The sequence below is a fragment of the Mytilus edulis genome, chromosome 6 (genome assembly GCF_963676685.1).
Source record: "Mytilus edulis chromosome 6, xbMytEdul2.2, whole genome shotgun sequence".
NCBI lineage: Eukaryota > Metazoa > Mollusca > Bivalvia > Mytilida > Mytilidae > Mytilus > Mytilus edulis.
Genome location: NC_092349.1, coordinates 58,979,666 through 59,005,723, shown reverse-complemented (window position 1 = coordinate 59,005,723; position 26,058 = coordinate 58,979,666). Strand labels below are relative to the sequence as shown.

At 30.9% G+C, this 26,058-nt stretch overlaps 1 protein-coding gene across 1 annotated transcript; it reads right to left on the bottom strand.

Annotated features, from left to right (window-relative positions):
- Positions 1-1,824: 1,824 nt before the first annotated feature.
- On the bottom strand, positions 1,825-24,943 carry LOC139527975 (amyloid protein-binding protein 2-like). The gene is made up of 14 exons (XM_071323719.1): positions 24,779-24,943; positions 21,386-21,474; positions 20,468-20,619; positions 19,622-19,745; positions 18,899-19,067; positions 18,244-18,300; positions 17,631-17,663; positions 17,232-17,299; positions 16,538-16,643; positions 12,452-12,576; positions 11,917-12,002; positions 10,744-10,934; positions 8,313-8,478; positions 1,825-6,256 (listed from the first exon to the last, which is right to left on the bottom strand). The coding sequence occupies exons 1-14, from the start codon at positions 24,920-24,922 to the stop codon at positions 6,024-6,026; spliced, it is 1,743 nt and encodes a 580-aa protein (XP_071179820.1). The 5' UTR covers positions 24,923-24,943; the 3' UTR covers positions 1,825-6,023.
- Between the last annotated feature and the right edge of the window lie 1,115 nt (positions 24,944-26,058).

The following is a 26,058-nucleotide window of genomic DNA, read 5'->3' as shown; positions in this document are numbered from 1 at the left end:
TTTAAATACATCATAAAATATTAAAATGTAAAATAAAGTGCTTGTTATCACTGAATGGTAAAGATTGTTTTAATTTATCAGTTGGTAGAAAAAGTGAATATACATTGTATATTGTATAAAACAATGATTTAAGTTGATTCAACTACTATTCTGGACAAAGAAAGATAACTCCAATTGAAATATTAATTATATATCTGTATTGTATAAAATAAAGATTTAAGTTGATTCAACTACTATTCTGGACAAAGAAAGATAACTCCAATTGAAATTGCAATTAGATATTTCTTGCTATTGCGCAATACTGAGTAATTGAAAATATTTGCTATTGCACAATACTGTGCAATTGAAGATTTCTTGCTATTGCGCAATACTGTGCAATTGAAAATTTCTTGCTATTGCACAATACTGTGCAATTGAAGTTTTCTTGCTATTGGTGAATACTGTGCAATTGAAAATTTCTTGCTATTGCACAAAACTTAATATAATAATTTTGGATCCTGATTTGAACCAACTTGAAAACTGGGCCCATAATCAAAAATCTAAGTACATGTTTAGATTCAGCATATCAAAAAAGCCAAAGAATTCAATTTTTGTTAAAATCAAACTTAGTTTAATTTTGGACCCTTTGGACTTTAATGTTGACCAATTTGATAACGGGACCAAAAATTAAGAATCTACATACACAGTTAGATTTGGCATATCAAAGAACCCCAATTATTCAATTTTTGATGAAATCAAACAAAGTTTAATTTTGGACCCCGATTTGGACCAACTTGAAAACTGGGCCAATAATAAAAAATCTGAGTACATTTTTAGATTCAGCATATCAAAGAGCCCCAAGGATTCAATTTTTGTTAAAATCAAACTAAGTTTAATTTTGGACCCTTTGGACCTTAATATAGACCAATTTGAAAACGGGACCAAAAATTAAGAATCTACATACACAGTTTGATTCGGCATATCAAAGAACCCCAATTATTCAATTTTTGATGAAATCAAACAAAGTTCAATTTTGGACCCTTTGGGCCCCTTATTCCTAAACTGTTGGGACCAAAACTCCCAAAATCAATCCCAACCTTCCTTTTGTGGTCATAAACCTTGTGTTAAAATTTCATTGATTTCTATTCACTTTTACTAAAGTTAGAGTGCGAAAACTAAAAGTATTCGGACGACGACGACTACGCAGGACGACGATGCCAACGTGATAGCAATATACGATGTAAAATTAAAATTTTTGCGGTCGTATAAAAACTTAACTGTAACCACTGAACCATGAAAATGAGGTCAAGGTCAGATGACACCTGCCAGTTGGACATGTACACCTTACAGTCCTTCCATACACCAAATATATTAGACCTATTGCTTAAAGTATCGGAGAAATGGACTTTACCACCAAAACTTAACCTTGTTCACTGATCCATGAAATGAGGTCGAGGTCAAGTGAAAACTGTCTGACAGGCATGAGGACCTTGCAAGGTACGCACATACCAAAAATAGAAATCACATTACTTATAATATGAGAGAATTTAACATTACAAAAATCTTAACTTTTTTTTCAAGTAGTCACTTAACCATGAAAATGAGGTCAATGACATTGGACAGACATGTGACTGACGGAAACTTCGTAACATGAGCCATCCATATACAAAGTATGAAGCATCTAGGTCTTCCACCTTCTTCAATATAAAGCTTTTAAGAAGTTAGCTAACACCGCCTCCGCAGTCGGATAACTATCCCTATGTCAAGCTTTCTGCAACAAAAGTTGCAGGCTTGACAAAAATTCAGTTCAAAAGGTTTTTCAATACAATGAAACAACACAAAATATAGTTTGTTATTATTTATTTTTTTCACATTTGAATGACAATGACCTCAATGAAATTCAAATACATTGTATATGAACATGATCAATTTCTTTCAAATAAATACTGGTATACATTTCATAACTTAAACATCCACATCATCACTAAATATTGTTCTAATGGCTACTTATGTATTAGGTTCTATACAAAAAAAAGCAATGAAAGTGTTATAAGAATAGAAAAGAAATGTTAGTAATATAATGCACCTTCATGGTTAATCATTGTATTTTTTTTTATCATTTTGACACCTATCTGATAAAAATATACTGTACATATAATGCATCCAAGATTACCTACAAGAATCTTTCAACACTACATCTTACTTTCTGGTCTTGTAATTATTACATCAGCCTTCAATTTTCTGAAGGTGTGTATTAATGAAACTATAGAATCCTGAAAGGTCTTTAAAACAGAAAGAATAGAGCATTTTCAGATCCTTGTAAGCAAAATTTGGACACAGTTTGTTTGATTATGATAAACTACCGAGTGGGTGATTAGACAAAAAAAGAAGGGGGTAGAGTATGAGTTTAATACCCATTCTATAATGTGAACTGCCATTGAAAATAACAGATATGCGATTTTAAATATTTAGGCAGTGGAGTTTTCCAATAGGGGTATAAATTGGATTTACATAAATTTCAAATCAAACTAAGTTTGGTCTTATTCTATTCTTTCCATCTTTATTTAGCTTATAAATCCATAATTAATTTGCCAAACAGGTACCAAAATATAAAATAGTCCAATTCAAAATCAAATGGAAAGTGAAAATTCAAATTAAAAAATTAACTACTATTACTCGAATATACAAGACTAAATTTAAATTCTCTGGGAATCTGGGAATTTAAAGCTGGATAGTTGAAGACTTCAGAGAAAAAGAGCCTCAGCTCAAATATCAGACTTTACAAATAAGAGATCTTTTGGATGATGGCTTCATTTGAATTCATTATATCTTATTAACCCATTACTGCCACATCAAATATATTGTACTAGAATCCACACCCTTATGTATTCCATAGATAATTTGTAACAAGATTAGACCAATAAAGAAATTCTTAGTGGTATTGAAATATCTAACAGATGAAAAACTTAAAATTACAACCAATGGCAGTGTTAATTTTATGTATTTAGATTTGATAAAAAAAACCAATTGAATTCTTATAAGGAATATAATTAAATTTGTCCAACTTATATATAAGGGCTGTTTCAAAATAAATCTGTCTGAAGAATAAGTAAGGAATAAATAAAGGCAACAGTAGTGTACTGCTGTTCACTCAAATCAATCTTATATGCTGGTGGCTGCATTTTCCTTAGAATTTTGTAAGAATTATAGTAAAAATTATTTTTTTATTCTATAAGTGATTGGGTTTTTAGAAATGCCTCCAATGCATTCATGCATTTACAGTGACTTGACTGTAAGTATTGCTCTTTGACTATTGCAGCACATTCAAAATTCTGACCAAATTGCAATTTGTTTTATAAAACCAAACTGTTCAACTGGTCAGAATTTTAAACAAAACTGTTCAATCAAAATGTAAAAGTGCAAGGTGATAAAATAAAACATACTTACAAGACTTTAACTCTACTTTAATAATGTTGTGACAAAATCAGTGTTACAGTTTGTATAGATGTATTATAGTCATAATAAAATTGAGAAGTCTACTATATTCATAAGAATCAGACATCATTTGAATTAAAACATCATATATTTGGTAAAATATGTGTGAAATAACAATACGCTATTGATAAGTTTCCATGGGGAGATAACCTAAAACATTATTCTTTTGAATAAAGACTTTTTGAAAGATAAAAATATTATCTCCCCATGGAATCTTCCTACAAACATATTGTAATTTCACACATATTTTATTGAATATGAAATGTTTTAATTCACATAATGTCTGATTCTTGTGAATATAGACGACTTTTCTGATAGACTGAATTATCACATCAACATTAATGTGGAGTTAAAAGTCTTATAGGGTTGTAAGTATATCTTATTTTATCACCTTGCACTTTCATGACTTGACTGTGTTTTTTTTACGGCAGTTTATTCAAATTTCTGACCAGTTGAACAGTTTGGTTTCATAAAACAAATTGCAATTTGGTCAGAATTTTGAATAAGTTGTAATAGGTGGAGAGCAACACTAACAGTCAAGTCACAGTAACTCTGGAAAAGTCTTAAAGTAATAATGGATATTTACAGTCAAATGTCACAATACATATTTGAGATGCATGCCTCAGATAAAGCAATTTTGTATTCATTTTAAACATTTTTAAACATCCAAGACATAATACACATCAAATTAAAGCCTTTTAGAATGAAAAGCATGAAATTATAGCTTCAAAGCACTATGGCACACTATGAAAGCCTGAAAATAACCCTTCACCAGCTTTTTAGTGATATCATTTGTTCTGTAGAATCAATTTAGAGAGGTCAAAATATAGGAACACTACAATTTTGCCATCAGTGCAAGAGTAATGCAACAGGTAGGTTGAAAACTATTGATCAATCAATGACATTGAAACAATTTGAATCTGGATAAAGACAAAATGTCATGTTGGCCATAACCAAAAGATGAGGTTAATATGAATACTATGGATTTATAAACATTATATTTCAAAAAAAAAAAAATCATTATTTGTTTTATACTTCTCAATATCATGTGTTTTAATTTTTGTGTCAGTGCAATCAATTATTCAAGTTTTAATCATATAAATGAGCAAAATAGTAAAAAAGGAGGAAATGTCTAGACCAGAAAGATCAGAATGTATTGAATGCTACTTAAAACAAAGGTTTATGAAACTGTTTTTGGTCATGTGATAAAAAGGATATTATGTTTTTCTTATTAAAAAAGTTACTTCTGATGATCCCTATTCATGAAAATGTTCCCAAGATGTCCTAATAAATTGAAAACGAAACGAAAATAAACTATCTTTTTCAAATTTTTCATTAGACCATCCAGCTAAGAATCTTATTCATTCAAAAACTTACAAGTCCGTGAACTCTGTAAATAATTTGTTAGCATGATTAAATTAGCATCACTATTACAATGTAAACATGATCGATCTTGTTAAACAAGGAATAAAAATAACACATATGGAAGCTTCACCATATCTTATGCTACAGAGGTTAAAACATTTTTAAATTGTGGTAGTCAGATACCTAAAACTGTTGGTTTTTTTTCATAAATAGTATGATTCATAATTTGAAACTTCATGTCATATCATCATTCATTTAAAAAAAAATCTGGACCAAATCATATTATGATTTTTGTCAAGTAGTTATTTTTTAATTTTAAAAAAGATTATTAATAGTACTATTGAGTATTTTAGTAAAATGTAGCAAACAATTCTATCAGCACTTTATAACAGTACATATCTATATGATATATATATATATCACCAGTATTATATAAAATCACAGAATAAATCAAAATAAATTAAGACTGTCTATTCACAGCCACTAACAAACATTGAAAGCACTCTCCTATAACCATGGTATCAAAATCAACAAGCTTAAGGATCACAAAACATGAAAACAACATGTTAAGGATCACAAAACATGAAAACAACATGTTCTTCACCATTTTGGCAAAATCAATAACATTATTTCTATAAAGTTAATAGCATATTGCTATTCACAATAACAATTGATAATTCTAATCATAAATCGTCTGTACAAGAGTACAGTCAAACTGTACAACATACCAGCAATCTGCACAACAGTACAGTTAATCAGTTAAGCTGTACAGTCAATATGTCCAACTGTACATTCAACTTATACAACAGTACAGTCAATCTGTAAAATACAGTCAAACTGTCCAACTGTACAACAGTATAGTCAACCTATACAGAAATACAATCAACCTGTACAACAATACAGTCAAACTGTCCAACTATAAAGCAGTACAGACAATCTGAACAACAATACAGTCAAACTGTATAGTCACATGATCACTCATAATTAAACATAAAGCAGCAAGCTGAGACATCAACATTTTCGTATAACAGTGATCATAAATATTCATGATTACTCCACTTCGTATAATTTGTCACTCACAATCAATCTTCCACCAACTTTGAAAGTGAGGATTCAGGTTTTCGTTTACAATTCTTCTTCCACAAACACTATCAAAACCAGTTGAATTACAAATTTGTTCATTTTCAAGAAACGTCACCAAATACACTTTGTACGAGTTCCGGTAAAGTCAATTGTGGAGTAAATTCTAGCGGTTCCACTTCAGCCTGGTTTGTTCGATCTCTGATCTGGTTCCACTGTTGTAAGACGTTATGATAATGTTCAGCCATAGCGTAATTCTTTATTGTTCTATAAAGTCTTAAAAGTCCTCTGTAATCATATTCTAAGCCACTGTAACCATCTCCAAACAGATGTTTACCTGTTAAAATAATCCTTAGATGTAGATATTATTGTCAGATTGTGTTATTATACAGAATTATATTGTTTAAAACACAATGGAACAAAAAAAATTAAAAAAGCTAAATGAGGATGGTTATAAAGAATTTTTTTTGTTCATGTATTACTGTATTTAATATTTTTATTTTAAAACTACATGTATTACTGAAAAATTATTACACCAGGGTTTTCGATATCACAAACTAGTCAAAACATTTACTAAATTTTATCATCGGTATAAAGACATTATTCGTAAATATAGCTCAACATGCAGACTTTTAATACGTTCAGGTATTTCACATCCAATTTTTTATGGTAATATTCTTTATAAAGCACAAAGGTGTCAGTATTCACCTCAGAAACTTACAAAACCTTTGAATAGACTTATTAAGAAGGGATATAATTACGATACTGTTGTCAAGTCATTAAAGATTGCATATTTTGGCGTTAATATTGAGTCATTGATAAGGTCTTTGCATCGGAACTAAACACATTTATTCTAAAAACAGTTGTTGGCATGACACGGGTTATGTTCTTCTCATATATGTTATGATGGTATGATACTAAACCCCTAACGGGAAGGATTGTGCCTGATGTTCATATGATGAAATCATAATCTTTCAGTCAGTTTAGTTGAAGTCTGGAGCTGGCATGTCAGTTAACTGCTAGTAGTCTGTTGTTATTTATGTATTATTGTCATTTTGTTTATTTTCTTTGGTTACATCTTCTGACATCAGACTCGGATTTCTCTTGAACTGAATTTTAATGTGCGTATTGTTATGCGTTTACTTTACTACATTGGTTAGAGGTATAGGGGGAGGGTTGAGATCTCACAAACACGTTTAACCCCGCCGCATTTTTGCGCCTGTCCCAAGTCAGAAGCCTCTGGCCTTTGTTAGTCTTGTATTATTTAAATTTTAGTTTCCTGTGTACAATTTGGAAATTAGTATGGCGTTCATTATCACTGGACTAGTATATATTTGTTTAGGGGCCAGCTGAAGGACGCCTCCGGGTGCGGGAATTTCTCGCTACATTGAAGACCTGTTGGTGACCCTCTGCTGTTGTTTTTTATTTGGGGGGGTTGTTGTCTCTTTGACACATTCCCCATTTCCATTCTCAATTTTATGTATGTGTACAAGCTGAAGGGAAATTATTCATTTCTTGCATGCAGATGACCTTAAGCTTATCAACATAGAAAAACATAAACCATCATCTTGCATTTTAAAGGTTAAAAATAAAAAGTCGGAGATTAACCTTATTGAACAAAAGGTGTTCAGGAAAAAGATTTCATGAAACAGAAATGGACATTGTATGTCTTGTTGTCAGACAATTTACAATAAAAAAAAAAATTCAAAATTCACAAACTGCCTCATTTTTTAATAAAATAACAGGATATTTGAAAACATAAAGGCATCTTTGTTCATCAACATATCAAATAACTAGCACTTTCTGATGAAAGACCTTAGAATTTTACAGAGTAAAGAAAATTAAATATGTTCATATCAATGTGTAGATTTATTTTATGAAATTATACATTAACACATTAGATGTAAAAGAAGATTCAAAGTCAACTTTTTTTTTAAATTCTTCAGTACCAGTAACTGTTAAAGTGACTTTTTGTCAAAGCTAGTCAAAGCTGAGTTATGTGAGAAGATGTGGTGTAAGTGCCAATAAGACAACTCTCCATCCACTTTGTCTTTTGGTCTTTTTCTTTTTTAGCCATGGCGTTGTCAGTTTATATTTGACTTGAGAGTTTGAATGTCCCTCTGGTGTATTTTACTTCTCTATTATGTTCATCAAAATCAATGAGAGCTTTTCTTACAAATAAAATACATGGCACAGGACCTAAGAATACACTCCAATGCTGGGTGGGTTTAATCTTTAGATATGTAGAGAGGAATCGGAAGTGAAATTTTTAAAATTTGTTTCCAGACGTGGTTATCCCATTTTGCAAGTGCCTTCCGTGGGCACCATGAATGTTTTAATGGAACAACACTGACATTTATCCATCAAACAGAACAATTTTGTTTTTTACTAACCTATAGCTATGGATCGGAGATAAAGTTTCTCAGCTTCGTCATATTTCTCCATATCATAGTTATATAAAGAGGCTAAATGTCCTATGGATAATGCTACTTCATAATCATCAGAACCTAAAATTCTCTCTTTGATCTCTATTGCTTTTAAATGCATTTCTTCTGCTTCCTACAAATACAGTAAAACAAAATCAGAAAAATAAAATTAATCTAAAAGCATTTAAATATATCTAAATGTTTGTATTAGAACCCCTTTCAGGTCTCGGTGACCAGAAATAATTTCATATTAGGCCATAGTTATTTTATTTTTAGTTTTACGAATCTGCCGACCCTAACTTTTGCCGAATTGGAAAAAAAATAAAATTGAAAAACGACAATTTTTTTTAAATTTTTTTTCCGCCCGCCGCGGTGCTTTGATATAAAAATAAAATAATTTGGTTTTTAGTTGTATTTTCGATCCGACTCTGCACAGCGCTTGAAAGAATAGGAATTTACACTTAGCGATCGATGTTAGAAAGGACTTAAATGTTTTTGGCCACCATGGTGCAGTGGTTCCGCGTATATGTTGGTTTTGTTTTTGAACTTGCGGTTATCAAAAACAAAGTAAAAGGGGAGTCTGATACATCTATTGGCCAAATGTGTATCAAGACAAAGTCATTGTTAGGGAATCCTTGTCCTGTGAAAGTCTGATGGAGGTGACTTATTATCATTTATCCAGGTATGTATTTTTAAATTAGAATTTCATCATGATGAAAAGCAATTCTTAAATATGAATTTTGAAAGTATGCAACATTTGTGTGTTGGTGAAATGCATGAAAACAATATTTATAGCTGTAATTTTGTAGTAGTTTCTATCTGAGATTTTTTTCTTATATATGTGAAAAAAAACATATTAGTAGCGAATACTGCAATAGCAAACAGTCCACTGCTGAGGTCCACTCTGACTGAATCTTAGTTACTTAGGATAGTCTGTCCAACCTTGCCCCAGGATAACATTTGTATTGTCTCCTAGAGGAGGGAATCAAAACCCTCATACACAAACATGATTGGAGTCTCAAACAATTTTGGAATCTAAATTGTATTTTTCAGTTTAAAACAAAATTCCTATTTTATATATAAATATATTAAAAGTGTACAAGGCAGAAAAAGTGGTATGATATGATTGAATCACTGGCATGAATGAAACAATTTCTGAATTTTTTTCATCTTTTATTTTACATAGGTATCACACAGGTTTTCAATGATGTTTGCTTTTTTGCGGGGACTTTGAAGACATTGCAAACAATCCTGAAATAGTTCAGCTGAAGGAAGACTTCAGTATTGTGCGGCCCATATACAAAGGATGCATTGGAAGAAAATGAAACCTGCGACCAGGAATGCCAAAAAAGTTAAAAAGTCCAAAAATGAACATTGAACTGTCATTGTCTGACATGTCCATGATGTCTGTTGTATTGTAAAAAAAAAATAAAAAAAGTATTTATACTTGAATTAAAATTTGTTTTAACAGATAAAGTACATAGATACTGACATACTAAAGAGTATTAAATCAATCCATGGTTACAGCACAAGCGCATGTCATCATTTGTGAAGTTCTGCAGTTTGTTTTTGGAAGTTGTTTTTTTCTTCCCTCCTACCCATTCTTTTCTTAATAGGTGTCCGTAAAACGAAATAAATAAAAAAAAAAAGAAAATCTTGAATTTTTTTTTTTTTTTTTTTCGTCCTCCTACCCATTGGTTTTGTAAGAAAATTTCGTAAAACTAAAAATATAATAACTATGGCCTTATCCAAACAATAAACTTTTTTAACTAACTTCAGCTAATTTACAATCATTTTTTTTAGCAAAATCCTGTCTTGAATGTAAGCCCTTTTCGTTTCCCCCTGTACCAATATGAATATGTATGGGTTTAGCTCATTGTTGTAGGCCATTTAGTTACCTAAAGTGGTTGACTTTTATTCCACTTGGTCTCTGTTGGGGTATTTTCTCTGATCCTGGCAATTATACTACATCTTCTTATTTCTATATTAACACATTTTGAACTTCAAATCAAAGATAACCTCTCTTATAAGATCACATTCACTAGTCCAAATATATAAGTTTGACTGTATATATAATTTACCATCCTTTAAGGTGGTACCTAACACTACAGGGAGATAACTCTGTAAAATCGGCTTAACGTTTTAATTACATTGTGTTGTAAAGGGAACATTAAATTTGGTGTTTGTCAAACTACTATATAACCAGTGTAATTTTTCTGACAAAACAGTTGGTTCAAAATTTTTGATTTTTTTATATTTTTGATTTTTTTATATTTTTGTTTAAGGGTCAAAGTCAATACTTTGTCAAAATTTTATGAAAATTAAACGAGCCAAATTTATTTAAGTTAAAATGTTGGGTACCACCTTAAAGAAGACTTTATTTTCCATGCAGACTTACCGTATATCTTCTCATAGATTGATACAGTCTACCTAAGTTTCCATAATGTTTAGCCGTTTGAACATTATTTTCACCAAATGCTTTCTTGGCTAGAGCAAGGGACTGTAAATGTAAGTCCTGAGCTTCTTGTAAGTATCTGTCTTCGTCTTCCTTATCATGGCTGTCTATTGCTATTTCTTCTAAAATCAAAGCTGAAAACACAAAATACTTATAGAATAACTAATCGAAGAATTTAAATAGAGAAAAATATTCAACGAGTGACCGAACAACACATTAATTCACGAATGTGTGTAGCGCATGAGTTAATTATCAGTGTTGTTCGGTCACGAGTTGAATATTTTCTGATATTTGAATTCTTTAATTAGTTATTCTTTTTATTACATTGGCAAATGGCTTTTTTTAAAGAAATTAATATAAAACATGTCAGGAACTATATCTTTTTTCTACGCATTCACAATTTGTTTTGATCCCCAGTTATCGACTTCTTGACAACACCTATTGTTGTATGACGTCAGAGAGTGAAATAACCACGTTTATTTCACATGTGAAATTATCAGTTTTTATTTAACTGGGAAATCAATGTATATCATTTTAAACAATGTAATAAAATTATTTATTCTTCTATTGCAGTTAATGAAACATTTGTAAAAATTGTAGGACTAGACCAATATCATAGAAAAAGAAGTCAGATAATAGGTATTAGAAAAATGCATTAATTTTATCAATTTTCATTGACTTTGAACTTGCCTTTAGTGATTATGAGAACTCTGAGCTCAACAGTTTGTGTCTTTAATCTTTTTAGTATGTGGCTTTTATAGTAAGTTGTGTGGACCTGATGAGTAAAGTACTTTAAATTATTTTTACAGTTAGTATTCATGTTGTGCTGTTATACCACTAATTATGAGAGGTTGGAGCACTAGTAAACTTGTTTGACCAAGCCAGATTCTGTGTCTAGCTGTCAAAATCAGATCAAAACCTGTTATTCACTGGTGGTCTAACTGATTTTTCTTTTATTGTTTTAAAAATAAATCAGGTCATTGGTTTTCTTGTCTGAAATTTCACTTTTTATCATATAGAGGCCTTTTATGGCCTATTAACAGACTGGGTTTTGTTCACTGTTGAATGTCATGTTTTCTATCTATAGATAATAACAAAGGTAGCCTAAACACTGACCTTTGACCCTTTTTGATGATGAAAGCAGTAAATGATCTTCAGGTAAAATTAATCCTAAGATGTCAATAGCCATCTCAGCATGCTCCCTGGAAATTAAAAAAATTAATAATTAACAACACAGATCTATACACTTGGTAGGTCACTTTTTTTGTATTTCAGAAGTGATAAGAAGAACACATATTTAAAGAAAATTGTTAATTTAGATATGAGTCATGTGAGTTTCATTCTATGGTAAACTTTTAAAGATTTACCCTTTTCACTTAAAGGGTGAAAAGTCCCTAGAAAAGAGATGTACAGTAAAAATATTGTGACTTTATTTCCTTAACCACTACATCAACAAACATTTTTGAAAATCAATCAATTTTATTTTGCTGTGTGAAGCACTTTGTCTTACATAGCCTGCTCTACTCAGTAAAACTTTGCCCATAACCTGAATTTATTTGTCAGTACCAAGTTTGAAGCAAATGTTTTTTACATTTGAGCTGTAAAAACATGTAGCTTAAAGGATCTTTTGCATTACACATCAAGTATTTACCTAGCATCTCTAAATTTCCCTGAGCTGTATTCTGCTACATACGATGAGTAGGCTAAGTCTTCATGTGCTACAGCTACAAACAGATTCTTTCCTCCAAATACCAACATTCTTATGTCTAATGCAATCTAACAGTAGAAATATATTCAAATCTAACCACACTTTAATTTGATAAAATGAATCATGTAGTTACTGTGGATTCATTATTATTCGTTGGATACCAATATTCGTGGATTTCGTTGGCACAGTCAAACCACGAAATTAAATATTCAACGAATGATAATTTTTCTATAGGTTTGTATGCAGACTTCAGCAAAACCACGAAATTAAATATCCACGAATATGCAAGTTTTTTTTAATCCACGAAAATTGGTACCCACGAAAATAAATGAATCCACAGTATTGACCATCTGAATAAATAATTTAATGAACAATTATTTGTTATGGTACTGCTTCAAAAGTACAAAAATTGTGAAAACACCTCCATATAATGATAGTTACATTTTTTGGTACTATAAATCACATTGTTCAAAGAAGAATGAGTTGTCTATTGGCTTTTATGCAGGCTTTGACAAACCAAGGAAATTAAATATCCACGAAAATATGATTTTCCCCTTAAAATCTACAAAAATTGGTCCCGCTGAAAAAGAAATTAAATTAATCCATAGTATACCAAAATGTAGTCACAAAGTGATAATTCCTGCAAAGTGGATTTCATTTCACATCACTTTTCTTCAAAATCTGGGTTTCTTTTAGTGATGATTTTATATTCGTGTTCATATTTCATTACCTATATTTGTGTTAGGAATTATACCCATTTTTAGATGCAGTATAAAACAAACAAGAATGTGTCCAAAGTACACGGATGCCCAACTCGCATTATCATTTTCCATGTTCAATGGACCGTGAAATTGGGTAAAAAATCTACTTTGGCCTTAAAAGTAAAAAGATCAACTAATAAGGAACATGTGTACTAAGTTTCAAGTTGATTGGACTTTAACTTCATCAAAAACTACCTTGACCTAAAACTTTAACCTGAAACTCACACTTTTAATTTCTATGTTCAGTGGACCATGAAAATAGGGTCAAAAGTCTAATTTGGTTTAAAAATATGAAAGATCATATCTTAAGAAACATGTGTACTAAGTTTCAAGTTGATTGGACTTCAGCTTCATCAAAAACTACCTTGACCAAAAACTTTAACCTGAAACTCATACTTTTAATTTCTATGTTCAGTGGACCATGAAAATGGTGTCAAAAGTAAAATTTTGTTTTAAAATAAGAAAGATCATATCATAAGGAACATGTGTACTAAGTTTCAAGTTGATTGGACTTCAGCTTAATCAAAAACTACCTTGACCAAAAACTTCAACCTGAAACTGACACTTTTAATTTCTTTGTTCAGTGGACCATGAAAATGGTGTGAAAAGTCTAATTTTGTTTTAAAATAACAAAGATCATAAAACTCATAACATTTTCTATGTTCAGTGGACCGTGAAATTTGGGTCAAAAATCTGATTTGGCATTAAAATTAGAAAGATCATATCATAAGAAACATGTGTACTAAGTTTCAAGTTGATTGGACTTCAGCTTCATCAAAAACTACCTTGACCAAAAACTTTAATCTGAAGTGGGACTAAACGGACGGACGCACAGACGGACGCACAGATGAATGGAGGCACAGACCAGAAAACATAATGCCCCTCTGCTATCGTAGGTGGGGCATAAAAATCAATGTTAGAACCAGGTGCTCCGCAGGGCGCAGCTTTATACGACCGCAGAGGTCGAACCCTGAACAGTTGGGGCAAGTATGGACAAAACATTCAAGCATGATACAGCTCTGAATTTGGATTGTGATCAAATTTTTGACATTACATGGTTTTTTTTTACACAAAACAAATGCCAAGATTTTACAAATCAATTAAAGATTTCTTCTTCAAACTTTTTAAATCTAAAATTAAATAGTTGACACAGCATAGGTTTCTGACACAGAATGAATGTGGTCTAATGAACTTAAAAGGTTTTTTTTGCCTTTGAGCAAATCACTATGCTGTTGAATATTAATCCTCTCAAAAAAATGTTTGAAGAAATTTTCTTTTTATTTTTGAAATCTGAAATGAGAAAAATTTAACCCCCCCCCCCTTTTTTTTCACATCCCCGTTTCCCTTTTTCAAAACTGATATCAATTCAAATTTCTAATGGAGTTTGCAACAATAACTACTCATTTAAATACATCATAAAATATTAAGATGTAAAAAACTGCTTGTTATCACTGAATGGTAAAGATTATTTAAATTTATCAGTTGGTAGTAAAAAGTGTATATACATTGTATATTGTATATAACAAAGATTTAAGTTGATTCTGGACAAAGAAAGATAACTCCAATTAAAAAAAATTCTTGCTATTGCACAAATAGGATATTTCTTGCTTACTATTCTGGACAAAGAAAGATAACTCTAATTAAAAAAAAATTTGCTATTTCACAATATTGTGCAATTAGATATTTCTTGCCATTGCACAATACTGTGCAATTGAAAAGACTTGCTATTGCACAATACTTAATATAAAAATTTTTGATCCTGATTTGGACCAACTTGAAAACTGGGCCCATAATAAAAAATCTAAGTACATGTTTAGATTCAGCATATCAAAGAGGCCCAAGAATTCAATTTTTGTTAAAATCAAACTTAGTTTAATTTTGGACCCTTTGGACTTTAATGTAGAATTTGAAATTTGAAAACAGGACCAAAAATGAAGAATCTACATACACAGTTAGATTTGGCATATCAAAGAACCCCAAGGATTCAATTTTTGATGAAATCAAACAAAGTTTAATTTTGGACCCTTTGGACCTTAATGTAGACCAATTTGAAAACTGGACCAAAAAAACTTCAATAATCAAGAATCTAAGTACATTTTTAGATTCAACATATCAAAGAACCCAACCGATTCATTTTTTGTCAAAATCAAACTAAGTTTAATTTTGGACCCTTTGGACCTTAATGTAGACCAATTTGAAAACGGGACCAAAAGTTGAGAATCTACATATACAGTTAGATTCGGCATATCAAAGAACCCCAATTATTCAATTTTGATGAAATCAAACAAAGTTTAATTTTGGACCCTTTGGGCCCCTTTTTCCTAAACTGTTGGGACCAAAACTCCCAAAATCAATACCAACCTTCCTTTTATGGTCATAAGCCTTGTGTTTAAATTTCATAGATTTGTATTTACTTATACTAACATTATAGTGCGAAAACCAAGAAAAATGCTTATTTGGGTCCCTTTTTGGCCCCTAATTCCTAATCTGTTGGGTCCTAAACTCCCAAAATAAATACCAACCTTCCTTTTGTGGTCATAAACATTGTGTTTAAATTTCATAGATTTCCATTTACTTAACCTAAGGTTATTGTGCAAAAACCAAGAAAAATGCTTATTTGGGCCCTTTATTGGCCCCTTATTCCTAAACTATTGAAACCAAAACTCCCAAAATCAATCCCAATCTTTCTTTTGTGGTCATAAACCTTGTGTCAAAATTTCATAGATTTCTATTAACTTAAACTAAAGTTATGGTGCGAAAACCAAGAAAATGCTTATTTGGGCCCTTTTTGGCCCCTTATTCCTAAAATGTTGGGACCAAAACTCCCAAAATCAATACCAACCTTCCTTTTATGGTCATAAACCTTGTGTTAAAATTTCATAGATTTCTATTCACTTTTACTAAAGTTAGAGTGCGAAAACTAAAAGTATTCGGACGCCGGACGACGACGACGACGACGACGACGACGACGACGACGACGACGACGACGACGACGACGACGACGACGACGACGACGACGACGACGACGACGACGACGACGACGACGACGACGACGACGACGACGACGACGACGACGACGACGACGACGACGCAGACGCCAACGTGATAGCAATATACGACGAAAATTTTTTCAAAATTTGCGGTCGTATAAAAATACCAACAGTTTTGTAATTGGCTCAAAACTGTAAAAAGGGTTCTGTAAACCTAGACACTCCCTTCCTTCTCACCCTTATTCACATTTGTGATTTTTATTTTAATTTAGTCTTACCTGGTAAACTTTGACAGCAGATGTAATAGAGTCTACATTTAATAAATAGAAACCATAATCAAGTAAGGCATCAGCATATGTGGGATGGCGAATGCCAAACTTCTCTCTAAAAACATACAAATTACGCTGTTAATTCATTATATAATATATCACTATTGATTAAATACTAAATATGTTGTGGAAAAAATTGTCTACTTTAAGTAAAAAGTCAAACTGACTTATTGATTTCTTTGATTGTGTTAGGTTCTTAGGTTGTGAGATTTTTGTTGGTTCTATTTTTTTTACCTATTTTTGTTTTGTTTATTTTTTGTTGTGGGATTTATTTCGTTGATGTTGAGTAATAGGTCCATTAGACCAGTTGTAATCTAATTAAAATATTTTTAACATTATACATATTTTTTGTCATACACAATGTTACTATGATAAATATAGTTGCATAGTATTATTTGTTATCTTCTTTTATTCATATGTAACACTTTCCTGTTTGTCTCAAATACAAAATTTATTAGAGTTGTTCATGTTTTGAAAACCTTGAAATCAGGATCAAAACTTAATTTGGTATAGATTTTGTGAACACAGTTTTCAGGTGATTTGAACATTACATGCACTATGAAAGTACCAACATGTAAATCTTAATTTTGGAATTTTTTTTCTGTACAACATCAAGTATTCGTTATGTCTAAACTTCACATACCTAGCAAAAAGCACTGCATGCTTGATCAATGTTTCTGCTCTAATGAATTCCCGCTTTACAACACAAGCCTTGAAAAAGAATCATATACATATGTAAGATAGAGTAAAAATATGCTTACATTTCCAGTGTCATTACAAAAAAAAATCTTATCAAATATTTCTATCAAATTCACTATTAAAATGTATAATCTATGATGATTTGTCAACTCGTCCTAAATTACTTGTCTAGTGAATAAGGTAGTGTCATAGGGTAAACTTTGAACTCTGAAAATAGGTTTAATTTCTTAACATGAACCTTTTGTCCTAAATCAATATAACTTTATTAATTGACAGCTAGTTGTTTGAAGTTTTCGACAGATTCTTCAATAAGTTTGGTTTATATTAGAAATAATATAATTACCTTTGAACATTGTCTCAACACACTGACTAGGGTCTGAAAATAAAAACACATTGAGAGATATAATCATTATTTAAGAATTGAATACTTCTTTTTATAAAAAAAAAATGTATTAGCTTACGATATAAACCTATCAGCAATGTTCACTTAATTATGTTACACTGTATTTAAATCTTTGAAAAAACTTTTTATTGGTATATATACATGTAAATTGGTTTTGTCACAAATAAATTAAAAATATACTAAATATTACACACATGTACTTTCACGCTACTACAATCTGAAGACACCTTTATTTTTGCATTGCACAAGGTCATGTTTACCTATGAATGTTAATGAAGTCTTTACACAAAATCCATTGGATGTTGGATGTGTACTGATTGATGTTTTAGTTTAAACTTTTTTTCTTAGTTGTTATAAGCTTTGAATTAGCTGTCAGTAACTGTGAGTCCACTCAGATCTGTACTACATTTCTATTTGTTGTTAGAGATGAGGAATTGATATATACCACGCCACATTCTGTCTTTATTTGATGTTTTGTTTAGATATGATAAGTTAAGACTTTTTCAACTAATTTTTATAATTTGTTGTTCAGTTAAGTTCAATATCTACTTACCTTACATGGAAGAACTGGTGACAATTCATGAACAGCAAGTCTGCAGAATTTCATTGCCTAAAATATGTTCATTTAGTTAAATCTAAGTATCAAATATAATGGGTTTTATTCTCAAGTGGCAAACTTGTATTGGAACATGATTTTTTAGTACATGCATCAATTACATCTTTTATTCTATGTACATGATGTATATCAATTCTGATAAGCAAATTGAAATTAAAAAATATATTCCCTTTTTTCTTCTTTTTATAAATATTACAAGATATGTATAACAGATCAGTTTTTATAAAAATTTCTCATAAATTTCATAACTTCTGTTATTCAAAAGAGGAGAAATCATGTTTGAATCAAGAAAATGACAAAGATATCTCAAAAATTTATATTATTCAATAAATTAATGCCCAAGACAGTAAGAGGATGCAAAACTCACAAAAAGTTAAGGGTCTTACATGTCTTATAGTGGTAATTTAAGTAGATAAAATTGTACTACAAATATTTACATCTGGCCTCATTTCTAGTTTCTGGTTCTAAAGAATAGTGTCTTATTCTATTGGTCCTACATCGAAGTATGAAAATTATTCCTTTTTTTAATAATCAAGAGATTCATGAATTATGTGTATGACTGTAACCTTTATCATTGCTACTGACAGCATACCTCATTATACTGACTTTCAGCAAATAATAGAGCACAACATTCTGTATAATAAGCTGCAGTATTGACCTTGACACCCTGACTGGTGACCTTCTGTAAGATCTGGGAGGCTTGGTGACTAGTACAATTGGCTTCTGTGTATTTACAGTTAGCATTCTGTACATGCAATAATCTGAAAATAAAATAAAGAGTTATTTCATACATCTATTCCAAATTTCAAAAACTTCAAATGGTGTTATTTTTCCCTGGTTGATTCAATAAAGTTTCAAGCAATCAATCTTAGTCTGTGATATCAAATACAAAAATGTATCTCCCATTGCAAAAAAAAGTACTTTTTTTAGCATCTACAATGGCAGAAAAATTCAAAATGTTTGTACTGGAGACAATAATATATGTATCTAGCAAAATATATGTCTGCTGTTTTTATTTCATATAATACCAAAACTAAAGACTCCAATATCATGAAAAAGTCTCTACCAATCATTTGGTCTTTATCCATGACTTATCTGATAATAGCATGAGTTTTATCGAATGTTGCAATACTTTCAAGTTTAAGTGGCGTTGACAGCCGAGAAATCAGCATAAAACGGAATTTTGCCATCGGCTGATATTTTACCTCGTGTTATATAAAGGCATATAGGATTTTTTTGTCTGAGACGAGTGCCTGTGTATTTATTGCACAGCATAATGTCATAAAACAACCTCAAGGTCTCATAAGATACTCACTTAACACAACATTCTAATGCTCTACACTGACTAGATATTGATGTTTCTGTTTGTGCTAGATCTAAACAGACCCTGTAGACCTTCTCAGCAGCAGAAAACCATCCTGCATCTCCCAAAAATCCACCTGTAAGATACAAAGAAGAATATCGTTAGTTTACAATATGAGCAAAACAAACACACTGTACATTCTGAAATAAAATGCACATTTATCATTGCAAATCATTTACCAATGTTCGTATCTTTAAAAACATCACAATGATCTGAGCTTACTGTATGTCTTTTGGTTGTTACAGTCATGAGGTTGCTGTCTCATTACTATATCTTCATTTATTAAAATCCAACATATACATATATCATGTATATTGAAGTATACCTGCAGCTCTTATAAATAAAATTTCTTCTAAATTTTCCATTTCAAAACTTGATATGGTCACTCTTATTTACTTAACATTACCATAAACCATGTTATACATTTTATGTACTCTTCCATTATAACTGTTTTTCATTCGGTCATTTCAACATGTACAATTATCATGACCATGAAACATCTGATAAATTATAAAAATGTTATAGAATAACGTGTTTTTTGTTTTGTTTTTTACTTTTTTAGCAAGAACATCAAGCATGCCTGCAAGGGTGAGCTAATAATGTTGGTATCAAAAAATAAAATTCCTAATTTCTTTATACTGGCAATTTCTGCAAACAATGTTTTTGCGGTTGAGAATATGAACTAAAATGAATAAATTAGTAAAATTACTTTTATGTTTAACAAAATGTTGTGATTACCAATTCATACTCATTTATTCACAGTTAGACAGGCAGTCCACAGACATAATAAATAGTTACCTAGAGATAACCCTAGCTGAATGGCCTTTTCTTTTGAGGACTCATCATTGCAAGTTCCTGTGGAGAACTGACCAGAAAATGCATCTGCTAATATATTGGAGACCCTCACACCATGGTCCATCAATGCTTGGAAACAGTGGTGAAGTAGGTGTCTAGAAACAAAGGAAGTCAACAATTAATTCAAAATACATATTTATTATGATTTAAAAGTCTTTTACATGTAAATTATTATTAAACTATTTTTCACATGAACTATAGCATGTATAGTAGAAATAATCATAGTCTAGCGTTGAAGACAACTTTGACCTGTCTCATATTTCTCTTTCTTCATAAGGGTTGTACATGTTCATACTTAAATTTAAAAATGTTTTCAAAAAATGTCTTTTAAACACTCAACTTAGAAATACTGCAATGCTTTTAAACGTGCATGGCTGGATTACAATGATTACATAATTGACTGATTTTCTAGTCATATTATTTTCTAAATGACACCTTTTTCAGAAGAATAAAAAATTTTCATATTAATAAAATGCACATCTAAAGACAAAACAATATAATTTAATTTAGGATGTAACGCGTTTTCTGATTGGCTGACATTGTTTTGTTTATCAGCTCATAGGCATAATTTAGTCATGTGACCGTGACATCATCAACATTTTTTCATGGTTTACACTGATTTAAAATGGAATTTAGAATTAAATTATAAGAAATAACTGTAATATTTTTTATGTCTATTAGAAATAACATAAAAAATGTGGTGCACACTTTAAATGTAGCGTAGTGGGTTATTCAGATTGCACCACATTCTTTATGCTATTTCTTCATAGACCGAAAAAATATTACAGTCATTCCTTAAACAGTGCATAAATATAGCCAAAACTTTATTAAAATATTCATGTCTAATTTCTAAAATCATACCTTTTGTCATTAACATTTAAAACCTTCAGGAAAGTATCCAACTCTGAAAATTCCATACCAAGTTGGCATAATCTTCCTTGATTATACAACTAGAAAAAATGCATAAATACTAGTTTAAGTTCAATGAACTGTTTATACTATACATTGTGCATATAAAACATTTACAACTGTTATCCTAGACTCCTAGTGCTAGCAAGGTAAACATGGTAAAGAAAGTGTTTTAATATTTAAATGATTATACATTGTAGTTTCATCTTTCAATTTGGCATGAAATCATTTTACGTTTTTAGTAATTAAGAGGGTGTTCATGGAAAAACCAGGCAGTGGATGGCACATGACATATTTTGTTTTTAAAAGTTGTTCATCTATTTCATATCACAAATTCATTCTTTCTCAAAGTTAAATTTTGTTTTTTTATTAATTGCAACAATTAAAGAGAGAATAGAAAGCACTGAAAATTCATTGAAAAGGGGAGATAACTCTTCATTTTGTACAAAATTTTGTTGCATTGTTAGTGAACTTTAAAATCATTTTCTGAGACATCCACTGTTGATTCAAAAATATCTTTGACATGTATATCCTTTGTATGATATAAACATTGCATTGGAATCAAAAATTCAGTGGGAAAAAAATTATGTTGTGCCACCCATATCACAGAATTTGCCTTATATTTACTTGGACAGCCTCTTAATGTCATATCTAGTGGATTTAAGTGAATATGCTTACATCTCTGGCTCAGAATAGAAAACAAGATAAACGATATGTTAATTTTGGCTGAAAAATATTTATTGCTATTTTACAACATGTACAAGTTAATTGAACAAATTTACTAAATATTCATTGCTATTGTACAAGTTAATTGAACAGACAGTTTATAAACAATTTACATACATGAAAAATAGAGTATACAAAATTGTGGGCTCTACAAAAATAACCCACATTAGCTATAGTGAAATATATGTATAAAAAAAAAAAAATTGAAATCTAAAGTTTTGAAAACATATCTTATAATGAATATGAATTTAACTTAAAAGTATTCACGGAACAGGTACTTTGATAGCATCGAATTTCAAAATAATGAATGAAACAAACTTCCCTCATAATTCTGCACTTATAGAATTAACATGATTAAAAACTGTAGTTGTATAAATATGTAGTAAATAAATATTTTTAAACATGCATAAAAACCCTACTATCATGACTATGTTTCCTTGGTTCCTTTGTGCTGACACGAATTATCATTGATATGGTTATCTTTATCATGTTTATAAATTAACTGTTTTCAAAATTTTAAATTTTTGAAATACTAAGGCTTTTCTAGCTCAGGAATAGATTTCCTTAGCTGGATTTGTCAAAACTTTTAGGAATTTTGATCCTCAATGCTCTTCAACTTCATACTTTATTTGGCCTTTTTAACTTTTTTGGATTCAAACATCACTGATGAGTCTTTTGTAGACGAAACGCGCGTCTGGCGTATGTACAAAATTTAGTCCTGGTATCTATGATGAGCTTATTTACAACCACTGGGTCGATGCCACTGCTGGTGGAGATTTATTTTCCCGAGGGTATCACCAGCCCAGTAGTCACCACTTTTGTGCTGACATGAATTATCATTGATATGGTTATATTTATAAATTAACTGTTTATATAAATTTTAAATTTTTGAAATGCTAAGGCTTTTCTACCTAAGGAATAGATTACCTTAGCTGGATTTGGCAAAACTTTGAGGAATTTTGGTCCTCAATGCTCTTCAACTTCGTACTTTATTTGGCCTTTTTAACTTTTTTGGATTCGAGCGTCACTGATGAGTCTTTTTTAGATGAAACGTGCGTCTGGTGTATGTACAAAGTTTAGTCCTGGTATCTATGATGAGCTTATTTGGTAATCAAGTCCAAGACCATTATTTGAGATTTTTACTGGAAAATGACTAAATACATGAAATTGCCATGATTGTAAAAATATTATATAGGGTATTTGAAAAATGAAAAAATCTACTTTCCAACTTCAATTTCCAAGTAATTTTTTTTTTGCCACCTCTTAGCATGTATTAGTCTGACATTTTTCTTATGTGTCTAAACAAGGTTTTGCAAATATTTGCTAAACCGAATACAATTTTACTAGTCTTGGGCATCAGACTTATGGCTTACAGTGCAGACTGATTTGTACCTAGGAATATTTGTCTAAAAATGCTAGTATATATGTATTTTATCAACAGACATTTTATACTAGCAATTTGAGTTCTGACATGCACATTGTAACATTTTTACCAGGACTGATTTATCTTTTAAAGAAGTACATTTACATGTACATGTATCTTAACTTCTTAAGGATGTACTTAGTGAAAAACATGTACACTTACATGTACATGTATCTTAACTTCTTAAGGATGTACTTAGTAGAAAATCTAGGTGAGGTTTTGTAATTTGTGTCAAATGTTTGGACTCCTTGGGCTCATGAAAGGTCATTTACCAAAATTTAAGAAGAGTCTTGATTTTCTTTCTTTTGGTGTGAAACCCCAAAAATACCAACGAAATACAAGGTTAAAGTCCGAGTCAGCCTTTTCCCGTTATATTTTAAATCTCAAATATCTTGAAAAGGAGGTCCATGACCCATCAATATTTTTAGCTTATTTTTATCCTCAATTGATGCTCCACCAGCTTATAGTATTAGTTTTAACTTCTTAATTTATTAATTTTCACCTTACCTCACCTACGTACATTCTTGCTTAAGTTGTTTTTTTTTTTTTTTTTTTTTTTTTTTATGAATGAGTCACATCAGATGACCTAAGGTCAACATGGTCATATCCGGTCAATAGACTTATACATCATTGAGCAATCAATTCTTGCGGGAACTTTATAACTTAAAGATTGCTACATCTGAATTTACGTGAAATCTTCTATTTAGACTAATTTTTACAATTTCCTTAAAATAATTGTGTTACATTGCACTGTCACGGTACCCCACTGTCATGACATGGAGTGTCATTAGTCATGTTGATTGACCAATCCAACAAACAATTCTTACTCACTAACTTTATACTGTGAAATAATTACATTGACATTGTGACATTGCAAATGCAGGAATATCTAAAACTCAAATGCATGAGTAGGGCCATTATCTTTTTCATTAATTATTTCACTGACAGAGAAAAACAATTCTAACATTTAAGGGGGGAGGGGGCTTTGTAAGAATTTCAATACTTAATAAGTTATTGAAGAGATTAAAATCTAGGGAAAATAATTCACAGGCACTTGCTGCAAGAGAGAGGGTCAGTTTGCCATGACATGGAACAATGAAGTGCCTGTGAGATAACATGTGAATTAAAATGAAACGTAAACAAACTCCGAAAAAAGTACACAGAAAGAAGTGATAGATATGGCACAATTGATTAACCTTGTAATAAACATCGAATTGGACACTTTCAGGCAAAGTCTTGACATCCCTCCTGTGTCTATAATATGATGCGACGGTGGCAGACACGGCTGTATTGTACAAAGAATCGGGAACCCAGTCAAGCTGAGCCGAAGCAGACGCCATATTGAATGGCAAATAATTTACTGCGACATCTGGAGGTTGGAGTTGTCGTTCTTTAACTTAAAACAAGGTTGGTTTTTTTTACAGATTTCATTAGTTTTTATATATCATATCTTTATTTTCTATTGTTGTAATTGTATTTTTGGATGATTTTTTTATTCTTATTATGTTTGAAAAAATGGTTTGCTCGAATAAAAAAAAGAGGAAAAAAGGGTTTTTTTCACCAATTTATTAGAGTAGCAATGAGTAGGTTTGACAAAGTTAGAGTGGGGTGCTCATTTTCGCCACATCTTTCCATGTTTTCTACAGTTTATGTTCAGGTCTAAATGTTTTTGAAGTATACTGATATTTCTATATGAAGATAACTTCAAATGCAAAATATACGTAAGCTTGAAAACCGGTTTGTTTTAAGAAAATCATCTGAAAAGTTAGATTAAAGGGTGTTTGAAATTTCCGGATGTTTTGTCAATGGGGGGCACATATTCGCCGTTTTTACACATCTATTTAAAACCAAATAACCGCAGCTTTTAACAATTTTTATCAAATCAATTGCATTATAGATGAATAGCAGACATTTCAAAGGTATAAAGAATTCAAAATTAGGGCATTCAGTCAAATATTTACTTAGAAATACTTCTTTGAAATCGTGTTTTTTATTCAGGAAATTGTCCGAAAATCGTTTTCCGTTTTTCGGTCATTTTCGGTAGGAGCCGCAATTTTGTCTCAGTTTAAAAAAATATTATATTTGTTATAAAAATATAATTTACGGGTACATTTCTTCCATTTCAGCCATCCTTTGAAGTTTTTACACCTCAAAATCCTTAAACGGCGAAATTGTGTCCACGGCGAAAATGAGCACCCCACTCTACAGTAATTTTACAATGTTACAGTAACGTTACAATGTTTGTCGAGCCTGCGGCGTTTACTTACTGCTGATCACTACTTCAAAGCTTCATATTTTAGAAGGTGGAAGACCTGGACGATTCATACTATTTATATAAGGGAAAAGGGGAGGGGGTGGGGGTTGCTTTCTGTTATGCAGTATATACTAGCGTTGTCATATACATGTTGCTTTTTGTTATGCAGTATATACTAGGAAGATGTGGTATTAGTGCCCATACATATTTACATACAAGTGC